The sequence below is a fragment of the Schistocerca piceifrons genome, chromosome 1, assembly GCF_021461385.2.
Source record: "Schistocerca piceifrons isolate TAMUIC-IGC-003096 chromosome 1, iqSchPice1.1, whole genome shotgun sequence".
Taxonomy (NCBI): domain Eukaryota; kingdom Metazoa; phylum Arthropoda; class Insecta; order Orthoptera; family Acrididae; genus Schistocerca; species Schistocerca piceifrons.
In genome coordinates, this window is record NC_060138.1 from 544,122,946 (window position 1) to 544,143,099 (window position 20,154).

The following is a 20,154-nucleotide window of genomic DNA, read 5'->3' on the forward strand; positions in this document are numbered from 1 at the left end:
GCTTGGTCAAGATATTATTAACATTGAGTATATGAGAAATGAATAAAACTTTCTCAGCAACAGGGTGCTACACATGAAACTCTGCTAGCCAGGCACACAGGGCAGGTCCCTCTACAACAGTGGTTCCCAACCTTTCTTAGACACTGCTGTCTGTTGGACCCTTCCCCCCCCCCCCCCCCCCCCACACACACACACACACACACAGTCACCAATCTTAGCAACTAAATAAATTGCAGAATGAAAGACTTTTCTTGGAACAGTTCTATTTTTAAAGCGATAAAAAATGAATCCCCCCACATGAACCATGGACCTTGCCATTAGGGGGGAGGCTTGCATGCCTCAGCAATACAGAAAGCCGTATTTTAGGTGCAACCACAACAGAAGGGTATCTTTTGAGAGGGCAGACAAACATGTGGTTCCTGAACATGGACAGCAGCCTTTTCAGTAGTTGCAGGGGCAATAGTCTGTATGATTGAATGATCTGGTCTTGCAACATCAACCAAAAAAGCCTTTCTGTGCTGGTACTGCAAATGGCCAAAAGCAAGGTGAAATTACAGCTGTAATTTTTCCCAAGGGAGTGCAGCTCTACCATATGATGATGGCATTCTCTTGGGTAAAATATTCTGGTGGTAAAATAATCCCCCATTTGGATCTCCGGGCGGGGCCTACTCAGGAGGATGTCATTATCAGGAGAACCAAAACTGGCGTTCTACAAATTGGAGCATGGAAAGTCAGATCCCTTAACCAGGCATGTATGTTAGAAAATTTAAAAAGTTAGATCTAGTGGGAATTAGTGGAGTTCGGTGGCAGGAGGAACTGGACTTCTGGTCAAGTGAATACAGTTTTATAAACAAATAGAGGTAATGCAGGAGTAGGGTTAATAATGAATAAAAAAAATAGGAATGCGGATAAGCTACTATGAACAACATAGTGAATGCATTATTCTAGCCAAGGTAGACACGAGGGCCACACCCACCACAGTAGTAAAAGTTTATATGCCAATTAGCTCCCTAGCTCTGCAGGTGAGGTCGATATTGGGAAAATGTATAATGAGATAAAAGAAATTATTTGGGTAGTTAAGGGAGACAAAGATTTGTCATGGGGATTGGAATATGATAGTAGAAAAATGTAGAGAAGGAAAAATAGTAGGTTAATATGGATTTAGGGAAAGGAACGAAAGAGGAAGCCACCTGGTAGAATTTTGCACAGAGCGTAACTTAATCATAGATAACACTTGGTTTAAGAATCACAAAAGAAGGTTGTATATGTGGAAGAGACCTGGACACAGCGGAAGGTTTCAGGTTGATTGTATAATGGTAAGACATAGATTTTGGAACCAGGTTTTGAATTGTAAGACATTTCCAGGGGCAGATGTGGACTCTGACCACAATTAATTGGTTATGAATTGCAGATTCAAACTGAATAAACTGCAAAAAGGCAGTTTCTTAAGGAGAAGTGTGATCTGGATAAACTAAAAGAACCAGAGGTTGTAGAGAGTTTCAGAGGGAGCATTAGGGAACAATAGACAATGACGGGGGAATGGAATACAGTAGAAGAAGAATGGGTAGCTTTGAGAGATGAATTAGGGAAGGCAGCAGAGGATCAAGTAGGGAAAAGATGAGGGCTAGTAGAAATCCTTGGGTAACACAAGAGATACTGAATTTAGTTGATGAAGGGAGAAAATATAAAAATGCAGTAAACGAAACAGGTGAACGGCAATACAAAAATCTAAAAAATGTCTAAACAGGAATGGCTAGAGGATAGATGTAAGGATGTAGAAACGCATATCACTAGGGGCAAGATAGGTGCTACCTACAGAAAAATTAGAGAGACCTGTGGGGAAAAGAGACCCACCTGCATGAATATCAAGAGCTCAGATAGAAAACCAGTTCTAAGCAAAGAAGGGAAAGCAGAAAGGTGGAAGGAGTATATGAGGGGGTCTATGCAAGGGCAGTGTACTTCAGGGCAATACAGTATTATGGAAATGGAAGAGGACGTAGATGAAGACGAAATGGGAGATATGGTGCTGTGTGAAGCATTTGACAGAGCACTGAAAGATCTAAGTTGAAATAAGGCCCAGGAAGTTGACAACATTCCATTGGAACTACTGATAGCCTTGGGACAACCATCCCTGACAAAACTCTGCCATCTGGTGAGCGAGATGTATGAGACAGGCAAAATACCCTCAGACTTCAAGAAGAATATAACAACTCCAATACCAAAGAAAGCATGTCTCGATATGTGTGAAAATTACCGAACTAGCAGTTTAATAAGTCGTGGCTGCAAAATATTGACACACATTCTTTACAGATGAATGGAAAAACTGATAGAAGCCAGCCTCAGGGAAGATCAGTTTGGATTCCGTGGAAATGTTCGAACATGTGAGGCAATACTGACCCTACGACTTATCTTAGAAGAAAGATTAAGGAAAGACAAACCTACTTTTCTAATATTTGTAGACTTCGAGAAAGCTTTTGACAATGTTCACTGCAATACTCTTTCAAATTCTGAAGGTGGCAGGGGCCAAATATAGGGAGCGAAAGGCTATTTACAATTTGTACAGAAACCAGATGGCAATGATGAGTTGAGAGGCATGAAAGGGAAGCAGTGGTTGGGAAGGGAGTGAGACAGGGTTGTAACCTATCCCTGATGTTATTCAATCTGTATATTGAGCAAGCAGTAAAGGAAACAAAAGAAGAATTTGGAGTAGGAATTAAAGCCCAGGGAGAAGAAATAAAATCATTGTTTGCCAATCATACTGTAATTCTGTTAGAGACAAAGCAGTTGATTGGAATGGACAGTGTCTGGAAAAGAGGACATAAGGTGAACATCAAGAGCAAAATGAGGATAATGGAGTGTAGTCCATCTAAGTCAGGTGATGCTGAGGGAATTGTATTAGGAAATGAGGTACTTGAAGTAGTAGAAGAGTTTTGCTATTCGAGCAGCAAAATAACTGTAGATGGTCAAAGTAGAGAGTATGTAAAATGTAGATTGGCAATGGGAAGAAATCCTTTCTGAAGAAGAGAAATCTATTAACATCGGGTATAGATTTAAGTCTTCTGAAAGTATTTGTATGGAGTGTTGCCATATATTAAGTCAAACATGGATAATAAACAGTTTAGACTAAAACAGACTAGAAACTTTTGAAATGTGGTGCTACAGAAGAATGCTGAAGATTAGATGGGTAGATCATGTAACTAATGAAGAGGTAGTGAATAGAATTGGGGAGAACAGAAATTTGTGGTATAACCTACTCGAAGAAGTGGTCGGTCAGTAGGACATATTCTGAGCCAATTTAGTACTGGAGGGAAGCGTGGAAGGTAAAAATCGTAAAGGGAAATGAAGAGATGAATACAGTAAGCATATTGAGAAGGATGTAGGATGCAGTAGTTACTAAGAAGAAGAAGAAGAAGAAGAAGAAGAAGAAGGTGTGTGTGTGTGTGTGTTTCTTCTCACATAAGAAAGCCTCAGATAAGAAAGCTGACTATACACAGTGAAGATAGACATTAGTTACAAAATATACTTTCCCTGCATGTCTCCTCCATTGTGGGGCACTTGCTTGACCTACGCACTTAAACCCCATTGAAACTCAAACAAGTTCAGATGTGTTCACTAGACTTACTGTTTGTAAATCACTCAATTACTGTACGCCTTACTTCTGAACTGGCAGATATTGGAATACTGTGTACAGCATTATTGTAGCCCTTATGTAGTTACTGCTATGTCGTGCTGTCTTTTTTTGCATAATGAAGCAATTTCTGTACTACTGAAGGTATTATCTAGAACCGGGAGAAGACATTTTCTTGAGAGATTGAGCACTTCCACCGTATTAATACTACTAATTGAAAAAAGTAATTATTGATAACTTGTATAATCAATATTAAAATCTTACAAAATTGTGATAATAGTAATGATCATTTGAAAATATTTTAGTTTTGAGACTGAAACAGAATCAAATTGTTTAAGGTTTTACCAATCAGAAAATTTCATTTTACCCCTCGGAAGCTAATTACCCTCAGGTTAGGAACCACTGCTCTACAATATAACTCAGTCTCTTCTAAACCTATACTGATTTGTGCAAAGAAGGTTTTCTGTCTCAAGAAAAATATGTTATATTCGAACTTAGACTTTGCTCAAGAATTCTACAGAAAAACAGTGTTCAGAGCATTTGTATGTAACTTTTCAGATCTATTCTTGTACCTGTCTTATATAGAGGAGTGAAGAACACTTTTTTTCCAGTCAATTGGGACTTTGTGCTAGGCAAGTGATTCATGAAAAATGTTAGCTAAGTAAGGCACCAATGCCTGTGAAACCAAAGTTGGAGTCCACCCAAACCTGGTGACTTGTTTTCAACTCATTCAGTTGCTTCTGCACCACAGGGATGCCTATTACTATGTTCTCCATACAGGAATCTGTGCAATAATCAAACGATTACATGTTGTACGATCCTCCTTCATCCATGATTTCCTGAACACAACATTTAAAACTTTGATTTTCCTTTTGCTTCCTTCTGTTGCCACACCAGACTGACCGATGAGTGACTAGATAGAAGCCATTGATCCTCTTAATGATTTTACATAGAATGAGAAGTCTCTAAGGTTCTCAGGAAGATCATTTGCTAAGGTAACAGTAACTTCAGGAACTTAGTTATGAAAGCTTCTGCAATTTGCTGTTAAAATTCTGTCAGTCAAAGTGGCTTAGCTTTGCACTAGATATAATATCACTCCCAGTGTGTTTCAACTGGTGAGCATTTATAAAAGGACCTAAAATTATCACCTGGCCTAAAAAACCTCCAGATGCACTCCAAAGGTAGTCTGCTATGAGAATAGCTGCTTGCTGTGTGTAGTGCACCTCTGACTTAAGAGGAGTCGTACAGTTCTCCAGGCTATAACACAGTGAATATCACCAAAGAACCGATGGACTCTCTGGTTGAGACCCTCAACTTGATTCCAAACAAAACAACCATTATCAATTCTGGGTACAATGCTGCAAATTGTGAGCTCTGCTCTGCCAGCAGCCTTAACAACTTCCACCAGCCACCCATATGAACTGGCAGCAACCGTGCAACTGCTAATGTGACTGTGAAGTGGAAATACAAAGGAGCAACCACAGGTAAACCAATACCAGGTAGGCTTCATGGATAGGGTCTACACTCTGCACAGCATAGAGAGGGGTTGTAGAAAATCACATGAAATCAACAGAAGGAATCACTCTTGACTTCCAAAGTACTACCAGCAGTCCAGCTAGCACGACATCTGGGCATAGGGAGTTCAAAGAATGGGATAAAATGGTCAAGCAGTTCCTTGTTTCTGTAGTTGGTGGCAAGCAACACTTGATGTGGTGCAGAGGGACCACCACTGGACAGTGGATGACTGAGAATGAGAGATATGGAGTGATCAATTACATTATTCCCTGTATCAGTCCGATGGAAGGGTTTGGGTTTGGTGAATGCCTGGAGAGTATTACCTGCCATCGTTTGTAGTGCCAACATTGAGGTAGGGAGGATATGGTGTTATGGTATGAGTATGCTTTTCTTGGTTAGGATGTGCTTTCCTTATTGTGCATAAGAGAAAGGTAAATGCAAAAGGATATAAACACATGTTACTACATTATGTGTTGTGCACCATAGAGGAATAGTTCAGAGATGATGATTGATTGTATCGGCATCCTGTCCCAAAGCAGCATCTGTGAGGCACTGGTTTATTTACAATAATATTCTTGAAATTTAATGGCCTGCTTGGAGTCTCGACCTGAACTCAATGGAATACCTTTGGAATGAATTAGAATGTCGACTTCACTCCAGACCCTGGCACCTGACATCACTACCTTCTGATTTTGACTCTTGAGAAAGAATGGGAATTCAGTAGAGTTTAAGCCATCGTAAATGTAAGGAATGAACACACCCCTTACTGAAGTCCACAAATAAGTGTTTGGATACTTTTGATGAGATTGTGAAAAATTTATTCTATATATACACTTTCATTTAACAATCTATCAATTTTCATTTAACTATTTTAATAACATAGTTTCATATCAATGTGTACTTGTCTCGAGTTCTCATGAAAAACTGCCTTTCTTTATTTTATTTATTTTTAGTTGTTTATTTCATGTTGCAATGGTCCATGCTGTAAATATCTTGCAGGATATGGAACATGTCAGTCTTAGAAGTTTGTGGAGAATACATTATATAGTGTTATGTAAGAATTACTTAACTGTTTCATATTAAGGTGTCTACAACTTCAGTTCTATTATAGAAAAATAAAATATTTACCTATGTTTACAATAATAAATAAATGTATTGTCTGTTTTCGTTTTTTTATATGCAGTAGACAGCTATGTAAAATATGAGGACTTAATCTTTTGCAGTGTAAATAATTTAGGAGTAAAGGAAACCATTCATTGAATAGCTGAAGTATTGAGAAAAGAAACTTGCTAGCTTTTGGAATCAGTCCTTTCATGAGCTAGTACACACATGCACATGTGTGTGCGCTTGCACGTGCTCGCGCCCACGTTTATCTCTTCCTCTACATGGTGTCTTCTGGCAGTGAGTCTGTTGGTTAATGGAGACTGAGACCAGAAGGATTACGGGAGCAAAGGATGTGTTGCAAGGATGACTCACATCTCCATAGTTCAGAAAAGCTGGTGGGGGAGGGAAGGATCCATATGGTCCAGATTGTGAAACAACCTTTCAACTCAAGGATGTTGTGATAAGCTGCATGTTGTGCCTGCCACAGTTTAACAGTCGCCATTTAGTCTGGTGGACAGTGGGTTGCTAGTCATAGGAGTAGAAAAAGCCTTGCAGTGATTGCAGTGGAATTGTTATATGACATGGCTGCTTTAAGAAGTTGCCCTGTCTCTGATGGGGCAGGATAAGCCTGTGACTGGATTGGGGTAGGAAGTGCTGGGTTGCATCAGGCAGGTTGCATCAGGCAGGTCTTCCACAGGGATGAGGTAGGGGTTGGGAGTGGCATAGGGGTGGACTAGGATGTTGTATAGGGTGAGTGAGTACACGATGCAATAGAACTTTAAACCTCATTTCAGGGCATGATGATAAATAGTCAAAGCCCTGATGAAGGATGTGGTTGACTTGTTGCAGTCCACAGGTTATTGGGTCATGAGAGGGGCACTCCTTTGAAGCTGATTCCGGGGAGTGCTGGGGGGATTAAGGGTGTTTGAGGTTTGGCATGGGAAGTCTTTCTGCAGCTAGGTTGGAAAGGGGGGGGGGAGGGAATGGGGTTAGGGTTAGTGCCTGTCTGTGAAGGCCCTTGTGAGACCTTTGGAATACTAGGCATTAGAGATCCTGTCTCTGCACATATGCATTCCACAGGTCGCCAGGCCATATGGGAGGATTTTTTTGTGTGGAAGGGATGACAACTGTTGAAACAGAGGTATTGTTGATGGTTAGTGAGTTTCACATGGACAGAGGTGTGGATGAAGACGTCAGGGAGGTAGAGGTCAATGTCCAGGAAGGCAGCACATCGGGTTGAGAAGCACAAAGTGAAGCAGATGGGAGAGAAGGTGTTGAAGTTGTGGAGGACAGGACTGTCTCTCAGTCCCGAGCGCAAATCATGATATCATCTATGAACATGAACCAGGTAAGGGGTTAGGAGTTTTGGGTTCTACGAATGGGCACAGGCCTGTTTTTTTCTGTGTATACTCTAGCCTGAGAAAAGATTAATTCCAGAAGATAGCAAGATTTTTTTCTCTTTTGTGTTTGCTTGTCAGCTTCTCAGCACTTCTGCTGTTTGGTGAGTGGTCTCCATTACTCCTAATTATTTACATGCTATCATAAGTTCCCTATTAGTATTAATCTTTCAGGTGTATTTGTATTTGTTGTTCCAATTCACTTTGTGTATTCCTCCTTCAAAGTGTGTGTGTGTGTGTGTGTGTGTGTGTGTGTGTGTGTGTGTGTGTGTGTGTGTTTTCTTTAGTTCCCATCCAACCTGTATTCTTTTGTCAAGTTAAATGTTACATGTTTATATTTTCAATCACATCTTGAAGGGCCAGAACATTTAAGCAAGTTCTAATAAATGTTTCTTTTTCAGATATCCGTTGTCAACAACATTCTTAAGGTATGTGTACTGGCTTCAGTGTCTATGAAATTTTTTATATGAAATAGGATACAAAAAGTTCTGTAATAAGTTTTAATTCCTGCAATACATGCAGCCACTCATCCTCAGGTGAACTGAAACAATAACTGTTTATTAACCATTTGTGAAAAACTTGAAGATTCTTTAACAGTGAGGTTTTCATTCAATTTTTTTTTTTTTTTTTTTTTTTTTTTTTTTTTAATAATGTGCTGATATACTTTGTAAATGTAAAATCTTTCTTGATTAAAATGTATTCCATTGCAGTATGGAATTGGAGAGCTGAAGCTGCGTTTAAGAACACGGCTAACACATCACCTGTATGATCAGTACCTCAGGTATGTTAATTTGTGATCTCTATACTGTTAGACAATTTCAGTGTCATATTCTATTCAGTATTACATCAATATGTGATGCAGACAGAAAAGTTGCCATTTTTATGTAGAGTATTCACAACTAAGGTCATGTATTTGTAGATACCTGCCAGTGTGAATTGATTTTTTTCTGCACCACAATTTGTGAAAAGGGCACACTCGGAAAGAATGGCCTGGATTGCTTGAAACTTGGCGGCTTTGTGGATAAGCAGTAAGTGATTCAGATCATAGAGTGATGGCACGCACGAAACACTGGCAGCACTTTAACTTGTTTGACTATAAAGATCAGTGTTATGTCAAGTTCAACTAGTGAAAAGCCAAGATATCCATTAAAATGTGAGAACAAGTGCCAGTATGCCTCTTCAGTGAGTAATGGTGCTCTGTCAGTGTATGAGTGAGTTCAAACCAAACAGAATGATTGGTGAGTAGGAAGTAAGTTTTCATACTATGAGATTTCTGCTCATACAGGGCATGTAAGCGCATTTGCTGCAACAGTGGATCACAACAGAGGCGCAACAATGATAATCAGATTCTGGACTGCACATTGTAATCAACAGATGACTTCTACGTCAACTTTCTGTTTTGTCTGCATTGCTTTGATCAACACTACAGACTCAACAACGTTGGCTTGATCGCTATAGGACTGCAATGGGTGTGATCCAGTCCGTTTAGGAGTATGTTGCAAGGTTTACTGACGGCCTGCATGCTGTTATGTCAGTTTTGATAGATCGAAAATCCTGAGATAAAAATGAGCATATTAATGCCGCTCAGCTCTTGGCACACTGAATGACAGAATGGAATGTTTTTGTCTCTCTTCCATTTCAAACTGACATAGTGTGATGTCCATGTACTGCTGTCTTATTTTTAATTCTACATCGGTTGATGTATTATTCAGTTAAGGTTTTTGTGAATATGCAAGCCTACTGAAAAAACACAACGATACAGTAATTCTTGTAAAGCAGAGTTTGAATCACCAACTGCAACATTGCTTGTTTACATTTTAGCCCGTTGAGTAACCCACTGCTACATGAAGACATTATACTGATCTCACTAACATAAAGGTATTTCCTGCTAGTGTTCCAATTTTCTAACCAATTTACCACATCAAGTAGCTTAGAACTGAGTGCCAGGAAGTGAACTTTTTTCAGTAACAAAATTTTGGGTGTTCTTTACTTTTTTAGGCAGTCTTTTGCAATCTGTAATGCAATTGGCTTCTATGTAACATTACAGGCAGCTTGAATTTCAATTCCTGCCCTATTTTCAGCTATCAGGCACACCTAATTTCTGATGTAAAGTTAATTTTAGTCTGTGTTGCAGTTTTCATAAACATGGAAGTGTGATTATTGCTGAGATAGCCTACTTTTGATGTGGGTGATGGTCATAATACATTTCTTTTCTTTACCTTAAGTCCTATCTACATTGGTCTATTGTAATTATTATTGCAAGCATAGCTCTGCTTAAGATCTTCAAAGTATAGCCACTGCAGTACTTTTTTTACCTCAGTTTTAATCTTTTTGCCAATTGCTCCTGTTCCACATTTTACTTTCTTTCTCCCCTTTTTCCCCCTACTCTTCCTGCAACCCCTCCTCCCCCCCCCCCCCCCCCCACCCAGAAAACAATAAAAGAAATTACTTAGCATGTATATTTAATGTTGATGATGCCTCACATATATTAACAACACTGGTGAGAATTTGCTGTAAAGACCTACCTGTTTCTATTATGTTACGATCATAAGGATGAGGAACTTCATTGAAATGGAAACATTGTTAACCTGTACTTTGCATGTGACTTGAAGGAAAGAGGGTAAATGTAGCTTCGGATTTGGAATTACTGGTTTGTTCCACGAGTAGCAGTTGTTCTATCAGTGTAATTTGAAACATTATTTGGTAGAAAAGGAAGGAAGAAAGGAAATTACTAATGATCCAGAGTTTGTACACAATATAGGTCATCAGCCTCTTGAAGTGTACAAGATACCCAAAAGGAAAACAGATGAAAGTTCTCTACTCAACCTGACAGTGAACTAAAAAACAGAACTGAAAAACACACTTTTAGCTCTAAATTTCCTCTTATCTGCATTTATATAACATTTGGGTTACGTGTCATGTAATTATTCAAACAGTTCCTTTATTTTTGTTTTCTTCATACAGGGGCTTTACATATTACAAAATGAGTAATCTGGATAATCGTATTGCAAATGCAGATCAGCTCCTAACAACAGATGTGGACAAGTTCTGTGATACATTTACAGACTTGTATTCAAATACATGCAAACCCATGCTGGACATATTTATATATGTATATCGTCTGACAGTGTCATTGGGGCCACAGGTATGTGACATTCACATATTTGATTGAATCTCTCTCTCTCTCTCTCTCTCTCTCTCTCTCTCCCTCTCCCTCTCCCTCTCCCTCTCCCCCCCCTCCCCTCCCCTCCCTCCCATCCTCACACCCACATCTGATCCCTAGATAATTATTAAGGTAGCTAAAAACGGACAACTCTTTGTCACTTAGTGCCATTCCAGGCTTCACCAGCTCTTTCATGTCCTCTTCCTTTTGTCAGTAGGAGAAATATTTCAAAGATTCTCCAGTTCACAAAGCACTATTCCAGTGCTCAACCAAACTGTATAATGCCTTTTGCCCTTACTGTGTCCCTGCTCACAATTACCTGCCACTTAGTTTCTTAGTCACACGCACATACTATCTGCATATGCGCTACTTTCTACTCCTGTACTGTAACATACACCTCTTACTTCACTTATTTTTTGTTCAAGGTTTTTTATGAATAAAATTTGCTTGATTGATCTGCTTCTTTCAGAAATATTGACAGCTTTCTCTCTTCCCTCCTGAGTGTTGATAAAATTATAATTAGAGCACATACATGTATTGTTGCACAATTTGATAATTAATATTGGTCTAGAATTAGGGTTTAAAGTAGTCATAAAAAATCATTTAGATTTAAAGTTTACACGTCACCTTAATTCATCTACACCTAAATACATATTCTGCAAGCCACCATATAATAAATATCCAAATACATATTCTGCAAGTCACCGTTTGTGCTTGGTAGAGGTTACAATGTACCACTACTAATCGTTTACTTTTGTGTATCACTTGCAAATACAGCAAGGGAAAAACAACGGTCTATATGCCAACATATAGGCCCTAATTTCTTTTATCTTCATGGTCCTTATGTGAAATATACATTGTCGGCAGTAGAATCTTTCTGCAATCGGCTTCAAATGCCGGTTCTCCACATTCTCTCAATAGCATTCCTTAGAAAAGACGTCACCTTACACCAAGGATTTCCATTTAAGCTCCTGAAGCATGTCTGCAATACACGAATATTTTTCAAACCTACCGGTAACAAATTGGGCAGCCTGCCCCTGAACTGCTTTGATGTCTTCCTTTAATCTGACCTGGTGGGGTACCAGACACTCAAGCAGTACTCAAGAATGGCTCACACTAGTATATTGTATGCTGTCTCCTTTAAGGTAAACCAGACTTTTATAAAATTCTTCCAATAAACTGAAATCGATCATTCGCCTTCCCTAATGCAACCATTACATGCTTGTTCCATTTCATATCATTCTGAAGTGTTAAGTCTACATATTTAATCTATATATAAAAATCAAAGATGCTCTGACTTACCAAAACGAGAAAGTGCTGGTAGATAGACACAATAGAACACACACACACACACACACACACACACACACACACACACACACACACACAAAATTCAAGCTTTCACAACAAACAGTTGCTTCATCAGGAAAGAGGGAAGGAGAGGGAAAGACGAAAGGATGTGGGTTTCAAGAGAGAGGGTAAGGAGCCATTCCAATCTCGGGAGCGGAAAGACTTACCTTAGGGGGGAAAAACGGACAGGTATACACTCGCGCGCACAAAAAAAGGACAGGTATACATTCGCATAGGTGCAAAAGCATGCACGTGCGCGCGCACACGCTGGCACACACACACACACACACACACACACACACACACACACACACACACACACACATCCGCACATATACAGACACAGGCAGACATAGCTTGTCTTTACAAATGTCTGCTTGTGTCTGTGTATGTGTGGATGGATATGTGTGTGTGTGCGAGTGTATACCTGTCCTTTTTTCCCCCTAAGGTAAGTCTTTCCGCTCCCGGGATTGGAATGACTCCTTACCCTCTCCCTTAAAACCCATATCCTTTTGTCTTTCCTTCTCCTTCCCTCTTTCCTGACGAGGCAACCATTGGTTGCGAAAGCTAGAATTTTGTGTGTATGTTTGTGTTTGCTTGTGTGTCTATCGACCTGCCAGCGCTTTTGTTTGGTAAGTTTCATCATCTTTCTTTTTATATATATATATATATATATATATATATATATATATATGTGTGTGTGCGCGCGCTTGTCTATCTACCAGCGCTTTCTCGTTTGGTAAGTCAGAGCATCTTTGATTTTTATATATAGATTTAAATATGTAGACGTAACACTTCAGAATGATATGAAATGGAACAAGCATGTAAGGGTTGCAGTAGGGAAGGCGAATGATCGATTTCAGTTTATTGGAAGAATTTTATAAAAGTCTGGTTTACCTTAAAGGAGACAGCATACAATATACTAGTGTGAGCCATTCTTGAGTACTGCTTGAGTGTCTGGTACCCCACCAGGTACCAGGCATAGCTGGCACCCTGTGACGAAAAATGTTGACAAACATTGAGACCAGCCACATTTCTGGCCACTCAATTAAGCTGAGTGTAACAAAATATATTTTTTCGTGCCATGGCATGTGGGGGCTCAAGCCAAACTATTCAAACTTCAATGTGTAGTGCCCAGTACAGTAATAACCACAGCATCATCAGCAAACAGCTACAGATTTTGCTCTACATTCTGCCAGATATATTAAAAAAAAATAGCAACAGTCCTATCAAACTTCCCTAGGGCACTCTTGGCAATACTCTTATTTCCAATTAACATTTGCCATCGAGGAGAGTGTGCTGGGTTCCATTATTTAAGAAGTTTCTGAACCTGGGAATGTATTCCATATGCTCGTACCTTCATTAAGTTTTTAGTGGGGCACCATGTCAAATGCTTTTCAGAAATCAAGTAATATGGATTCTTCCTGTTGCCCTTTATCAATGCTTCACAGGATATCGTGCAAGAAACAGGCATCAGAGTTTCGCATCAGTGATACTTTTTAGAACCATGCTTATTTTTGGACAGGAACTTTTACATCTCAAGGAAATGTGTTAAATTCAAACTGAGAACATGTTCAAGAATTCTATAGCAAACTGATGTTACGGATATTGGTCTGTAAATATCTGGGTCCATTCTTTTACCCTTCTCATATACGGAAATCATGAGCACTTTTTTCTAGGCTCTTGGGACGTTGCGTCAACGCCATAGACTACTCTTTGTTAAACCCAATTGGGATTCTGTATGGGCCTGCCAACTCAATCGTTTTCCACTCTCAGTTGCTTCTCTATTCCATGGATCCATATTACAATGTCCTCCACACAGGAGTCTGTGACTGCATGTTAATACGATTTTTACACATGAACAATTTCTTAAATGTGAAATTTAAACCTTTAGCTTACCTTTTTCTGTCTTCTCCTGCCACACCAAACTGGTCAAAGACTGATGGGATAGAAGCCTTAGACCTGCTTAGTCAATTTATGTAGGACCAGAATTTCCTCGGTTTCTCACCAAGATCTTTCATTAAAGTATGACGGTGGTAGTTGCTGTATGTTTCAGCCATTGATCTTTTTACAGACGGACGTATGTCTACTAACTTATGTTCATCGTCATTTGCGTGTCCTGTTTTGACAGAGTCTTTGCCTCCTCAGCATTTTTCAGATTTCATTGTTAAGCCATGATGGATCTTTTCCATCCATAATCCACATACCTGGCACTTAATTCTCCAGAGCACAATTTACAATCCATTTAAACTTAAACCATAATTCCTCACTGTCCATCATACTGGAACTAAATGATGTCCATCCATTGTCTAAATGGGATTCTAGCAACTGCGCTTATCTGCTTTTTCTGGCAGATATAATCTCCTAGCCACCTTGACTGATTTATTAAGTTTAGTAACAATACTCACTATGGTATCATTGTCACTAGTCCCAGTCTGTATCCTGATGCCATAGATAAGGTTAAGCCTATTTACAGCTACAGGATCTAAAATATATCCATTGTATGTGGGATGTCAAACCAGCTCCTGAAGACAGTCTTCGGGAAATGTATTCAAAAGTACTTCACAACACTGTCTGCCTGTACCCCCTGCAATGAATCCTTAGACATCACAGTCAATACCCTGTAGGTTAAAGTTGCCTCCAAATAGTATTGCATGATCTAAATATTTACACACTACTGACTGTTGACTTTCTTTGGATGACTCTAGAACTATCAGAATGGAACAGCGTGGCCAGTAAAACATCTAACAGTTTAACTTGGTTGTACCTACAGGAGACCTGTTATAAGTGTCCAGATAACTTCATTATCGTGCTCTAATTCGGCCTCAGTATACAATATTTTTGCCAACTGCAATGAACAGTTCCCCTCTCATGGAGTCTAATCTCTCATATGTTCCATTAATTGCTAAATATCTTGGAGCTTTCTACTTCGGCTTTAAGGCAACTAAAATTTTAATGGTTAATGTTGTCTGATTTCACTACCTGCATGTCAGCCGGTGACTGTTCATGCTGCCTAGCCTAAAAAATGCCAATGTGCATTACAGTCCCATTAAAGAAAGTACTAGATACTGTATTTCTGCACTAATGATACTTGAGTAATTTTCACAGTACTGTTAACACTAAAAGAAACAATACATAAGACTAAAACATTTTAGTGACATTTCACTGGCACTGATACTTCACTGTTTTTTGCCATATGAAAGATAATAAAATAAATATTGAATTAAGATGAAAATATGAAGTCTCACCTCATTTGATCTTATGACAAATATATTTGACCATTATGAATATTAATTTGCAAAGCCTTCATTTGAAGACCTATTTTTTTAGCATACGTAAAACTTCACACAGTTTAGGGTCTACTTTGGTGTAAATTGTTTTACAAGCTTTTGCCATTGGTAAAGTCCTTTCCCAGCTCAGCACTTACATCATTATTGTTGCATTGAAATACCATATACTATGATATCATGACAGCACAATGTATGCATTTGTAATGAAAAAACTAGTTTGTTTTAGCCAAGTATAATGGGTTTGGGGGATTCTGGTTAAAGAGGAAACATATAATCCTGACTTCAACCCTCACTAATAACGAGTATGACTGTTGCATAGTCCACATTATTTCTTATTTGGTGATGGACTCTTGCATTATTTGCTTTCCTCATGTTTATTGCATTCCTTGGTTATTCATTTGTACAACTCCTGCTAGTGTTGATATTATTTTTAGCAGAAGTAGCCTCAACTTTTTGTGTCCACTTATGGAGCATCAGACATCACTCCCTGCTTGGGTATTTGTTGGTCAGTTGGATACAATCCAATAACCAGAACAATTGCTTTGATTGGCACAGTTCTGTAGGATGCCATAATCATGTGCATAACTCCCTGCTGCATTTTGCACAAGTCTCGTACTGATTACAGGCTGTTCCTGCTAGAACTTAGATGTTCATGTGTTGGTGCCAAAGGAAATTGTTCTCATAAGAAGGGCCCTAATGGTGTAGGCATAGTACATCATGAGAAAGACTGAAGTTAACAGTGACTATTGTGGCATTATATTTATACACTCCTGGAAATGGAAAAAAGAACACATTGACACCGGTGTGTCAGACCCACCATACTTGCTCCGGACACTGCGAGAGGGCTGTACAAGCAATGATCACACGCACGGCACAACGGACACACCAGGAACCGCGGTGTTGGCCGTCGAATGGCGCTAGCTGCGCAGCATTTGTGCACCGCCGCCGTCAGTGTCACCCAGTTTGCCGTGGCATACGGAGCTCCATCGCAGTCTTTAACACTGGTAGCATACCGCGACAGCGTGGACGTGAACCGTATGTGCAGTTGACGGACTTTGAGCGAGGGCGTATAGTGGGCATGCGGGAGACCGGCTGGACGTACCGCCGAATTGCTCAACACGTGGGGCGTGAGGTCTCCACAGTACATCGATGTTGTCGCCAGTGGTCGGCGGAAGGTGCACGTGCCCGTCGACCTGGGACCGGACCGCAGCGACGCACGGATGCACGCCAAGACCGTAGGATCTTACGCAGTGCCGTAGGGGACCGCACCGCCACTTCCCAGCAAATTAGGGACACTGTTGCTCCTGGGGTATCGGCGAGGACCATTCGCAACCGTCTCCATGAAGCTGGGCTACGGTCCCGCACACCGTTAGGCCGTCTTCCGCTCACGTCCCAACATCGTGCAGCCCGCCTCCAGTGGTGTCGCGACAGGCGTGAATGGAGGGACGAATGGAGACGTGTCGTCTTCAGCGATGAGAGTCGCTTCTGCGTTGGTGCCAATGATGGTCGTATGCGTGTTTGGTGCCGTGCAGGTGAGCGCCACAATCAGGACTGCATACGACCGAGGCACACAGGGCCAACACCCGGCATCATGGTGTGGGGAGCGATCTCCTACACTGGCCGTACACCACTGGTGATCGTCGAGGGGACACTGAATAGTGCACGGTACATCCAAACCGTCATCGAACCCATCGTTCTACCATTCCTAGACCGGCAAGGGAACTTGCTGTTCCAACAGCACAATGCACGTCCGCATGTATCCCGTGCCACCCAACGTGCTCTAGAAGGTGTAAGTCAACTACCCTGGCCAGCAAGATCTCCGGATCTGTCCCCCATTGAGCATGTTTGGGACTGGATGAAGTGTCGTCTCACGCGGTCTGCACGTCCAGCACGAACGCTGGTCCAACTGAGGCGCCAGGTGGAAATGGCATGGCAAGCCGTTCCACAGGACTACATCCAGCATCTCTACGATCGTCTCCATGGGAGAATAGCAGCCTGCATTGCTGCGAAAGGTGGATATACACTGTACTAGTGCTGACATTGTGCATGCTCTGTTGCCTGTGTCTATGTGCCTGTGGTTCTGTCAGTGTGATCATGTGATGTATCTGACCCCAGGAATGTGTCAATAAAGTTTCCCCTTCCTGGGACAATGAATTCACGGTGTTCTTATTTCAATTTCCAGGAGTGTAGTTTTATGTTACATGTACATATGTTGTTGATCCAGATTTTAGTAAGATCCACATCCCCCACTCTCTCTGCCTAAGCCTATATAATGGGTTAGCATTGAGTGGTTTTAAATGTATGTAGTATCGAGAATTATTTACTCTGGGCACAGTATATGTTCCAGTGAATGTACGTGTTAAGCTCAAACAGTGTGCTACACCAGCCTTCTAACCAGGATCACTGGCTTTCACCAGCAATGTGCTACAAATTGGACCATCCCAGTAAGACTCGAATATCAAATCAAAATATTGACTTGTTACAGGTTATGTCAGGTTGTACACTCCTTTTCTTTCAGGCATTGAATTCATTCTCAACAATCCTGAGACTGTTGAGTCAAATTCTATTCTTTTGCGAGGCTTTTTCATATTGGATTATTTGTACAATTTAATCACTGATTCTGTCTGACAAAATCGTACCCTTTATCAACCTGCATATGGTAGAAATGGAAGATGTTTTCAATTTTTAATGAAAAACTGCTCCACTTGGTGTTGAAAACAGAGTTCACTACCAGTTCAGCCCTTTAGGTCAGTTTCATGTGGTTCTGAATACTTCTAGAAATGTGATTTTTTTTTTTATATATATATATATATATATATATATATATATATATATATATATATATATATAATAGAGGGAAAGTTCCACGTGGGAAAAATATATCTAAAAATAAAGATGCTGTTACTTAACAAACGAAAGCGTTGGTATGTTGATAGGAGACAATAAAAAACACACAAACACACACAAAATTTCAAGCTTTCGCAACCCAAGGTTGCTTCGTCAGGAAAGAGGGAAGGAGAGGGAAAGACGAAAGGATGTGGGTTTTAAGGGAGAGGGTAAGGAGTCATTCCAATCCTGGGAGCGGAAAGACTTACCTTAGGGGGGAAAAAAAGGACAGGTATACACTCGCTCGCGCGCGCGCGCGCGCGCACACACACACACACACACACACACACACACACACACACACACACACACACACATCCATCCGCACATACACAGACACAAGCAGACATTTGTAAAGGCAAAGAGTTGGGGCAGAGATGTCAGTCGAGGCGGAAGTACAGAGGCAAAGATGTTGTTGAAAAACAGGTGAGGTATGAGCGGCGGCAAATTGAAATTAGCGGAGATTGAGGCCTGGCGGATAACGAGAAGAGAGGATATACTGAAGGGCAAGTTCCCATCTCCGGAGTTCTGACAGGTTGGTGTTAGTGGGAAGTATCCAGATAACCCGGACGGTGTAACACTGTGCCAAGATGTGCTGGCCATGCACCAAGGCATGTTTAGCCACAGGGTGATCCTCATTACCAACAAACACTGTCTGCCTGTGTCCATTCATGTGAATGGACAGTTTGTTGCTGGTCATTCCCACATAGAAAGCTTCACAGTGTAGGCAGGTCAGTTGGTAAATCACGTGGGTGCTTTCACACGTGGCTCTGCCTTTGATCGTGTATACCTTCCGGGTTACAGGACTGGAGTAGGTGGTGGTGGGAGGATGCATGGGACAGGTTTTACACCAGGTGCAGTTACAAGGGTAGGAGCCAGAGGGTAGGGAAGGTGGTTTGGGGATTTTATAGGGATGAACTAAGAGGTTACGAAGGTTAGGTGGACAGCGGAAAGACACTCTTGGTGGAGTGGGGAGGATTTCATGAAGGATGGATCTCATTTCAGGGCAGGATTTGAGGAAGTCATATCCCTGCTGGAGAGCCACATTCAGAGTCTGATCCAGTCCCGGAAAGTATCCTGTCACAAGTGGGCCACTTTTGGGGTTCTTCTGTGGGAGGTTCTGGGTTTGAGGAGATGAGGAAGTGGCTTCTGTATCAGGTCAGGAGGGTAGTTGCGGGATGCGAAAGCTGTTTTCAGGTTGTTGGTGTAATGGTTCAGGGATTCCAGACTGGAGCAGATTCGTTTGCCATGAAGACCTAGGCTGTAGGGAAGGGACCGTTTGATGTGGAATGGGTGGCAGCTGTCATAATGGAGGTACTGTTGCTTGTTGGTGGGTTTGATGTGGACGGACGTGTGAAGCTGGCCATTGGACAGGTGGAGGTCAACGTCAAGGAAAGTGGCATGGGATTTGGAGTAGGACCAGGTGAATCTGATGGAACCAAAGGAGTTGAGGTTGGAGAGGAAATTCTGGAGTTTTTCTTCACTGTGAGTCCAGATCATGAAGATGTCATCAATAAATCTGTACCAAACTTTGGGTTGGCAGGCCTGGGTAACCAAGAAGGCTTCCTCTAAGCGACCCATGAATAGGTTCGCATACGAGGGGGCCATCCTGGTACCCATGGCTGTTCCCTTTAATTGTTGATATGTCTGGCCTTCGAAAGTGAAGAAGTTGTGGATCAGGATGAAGCTGGCTAAGGTAATGAGGAAAGAGGTTTTAGGTAGGGTGGCTGGTGATCGGCATGAAAGGAAGTGCTCCATCGCAGCGAGGCCCTGGATGTGCGGAATATTTGTGTGTAAGGAAGTGGCATCAATGGTTACAAG

The 20,154-nt window shown here is 41.1% G+C and overlaps 1 protein-coding gene across 1 annotated transcript in view; it reads left to right on the forward strand.

The window, feature by feature from the left end:
• The window catches only part of LOC124799916 (ATP-binding cassette sub-family D member 3), a 98,903-nt gene that overhangs the window by 35,192 nt on the left and 43,557 nt on the right, over positions 1 to 20,154 (forward strand). Inside the window, exons 5-7 of the mRNA XM_047262955.1 lie at positions 8,046 to 8,072; positions 8,355 to 8,425; positions 10,609 to 10,789. Coding sequence (XP_047118911.1) covers positions 8,046 to 8,072; positions 8,355 to 8,425; positions 10,609 to 10,789 — 279 coding nt within the window. The remainder of the gene's footprint in view (positions 1 to 8,045; positions 8,073 to 8,354; positions 8,426 to 10,608; positions 10,790 to 20,154) is intronic.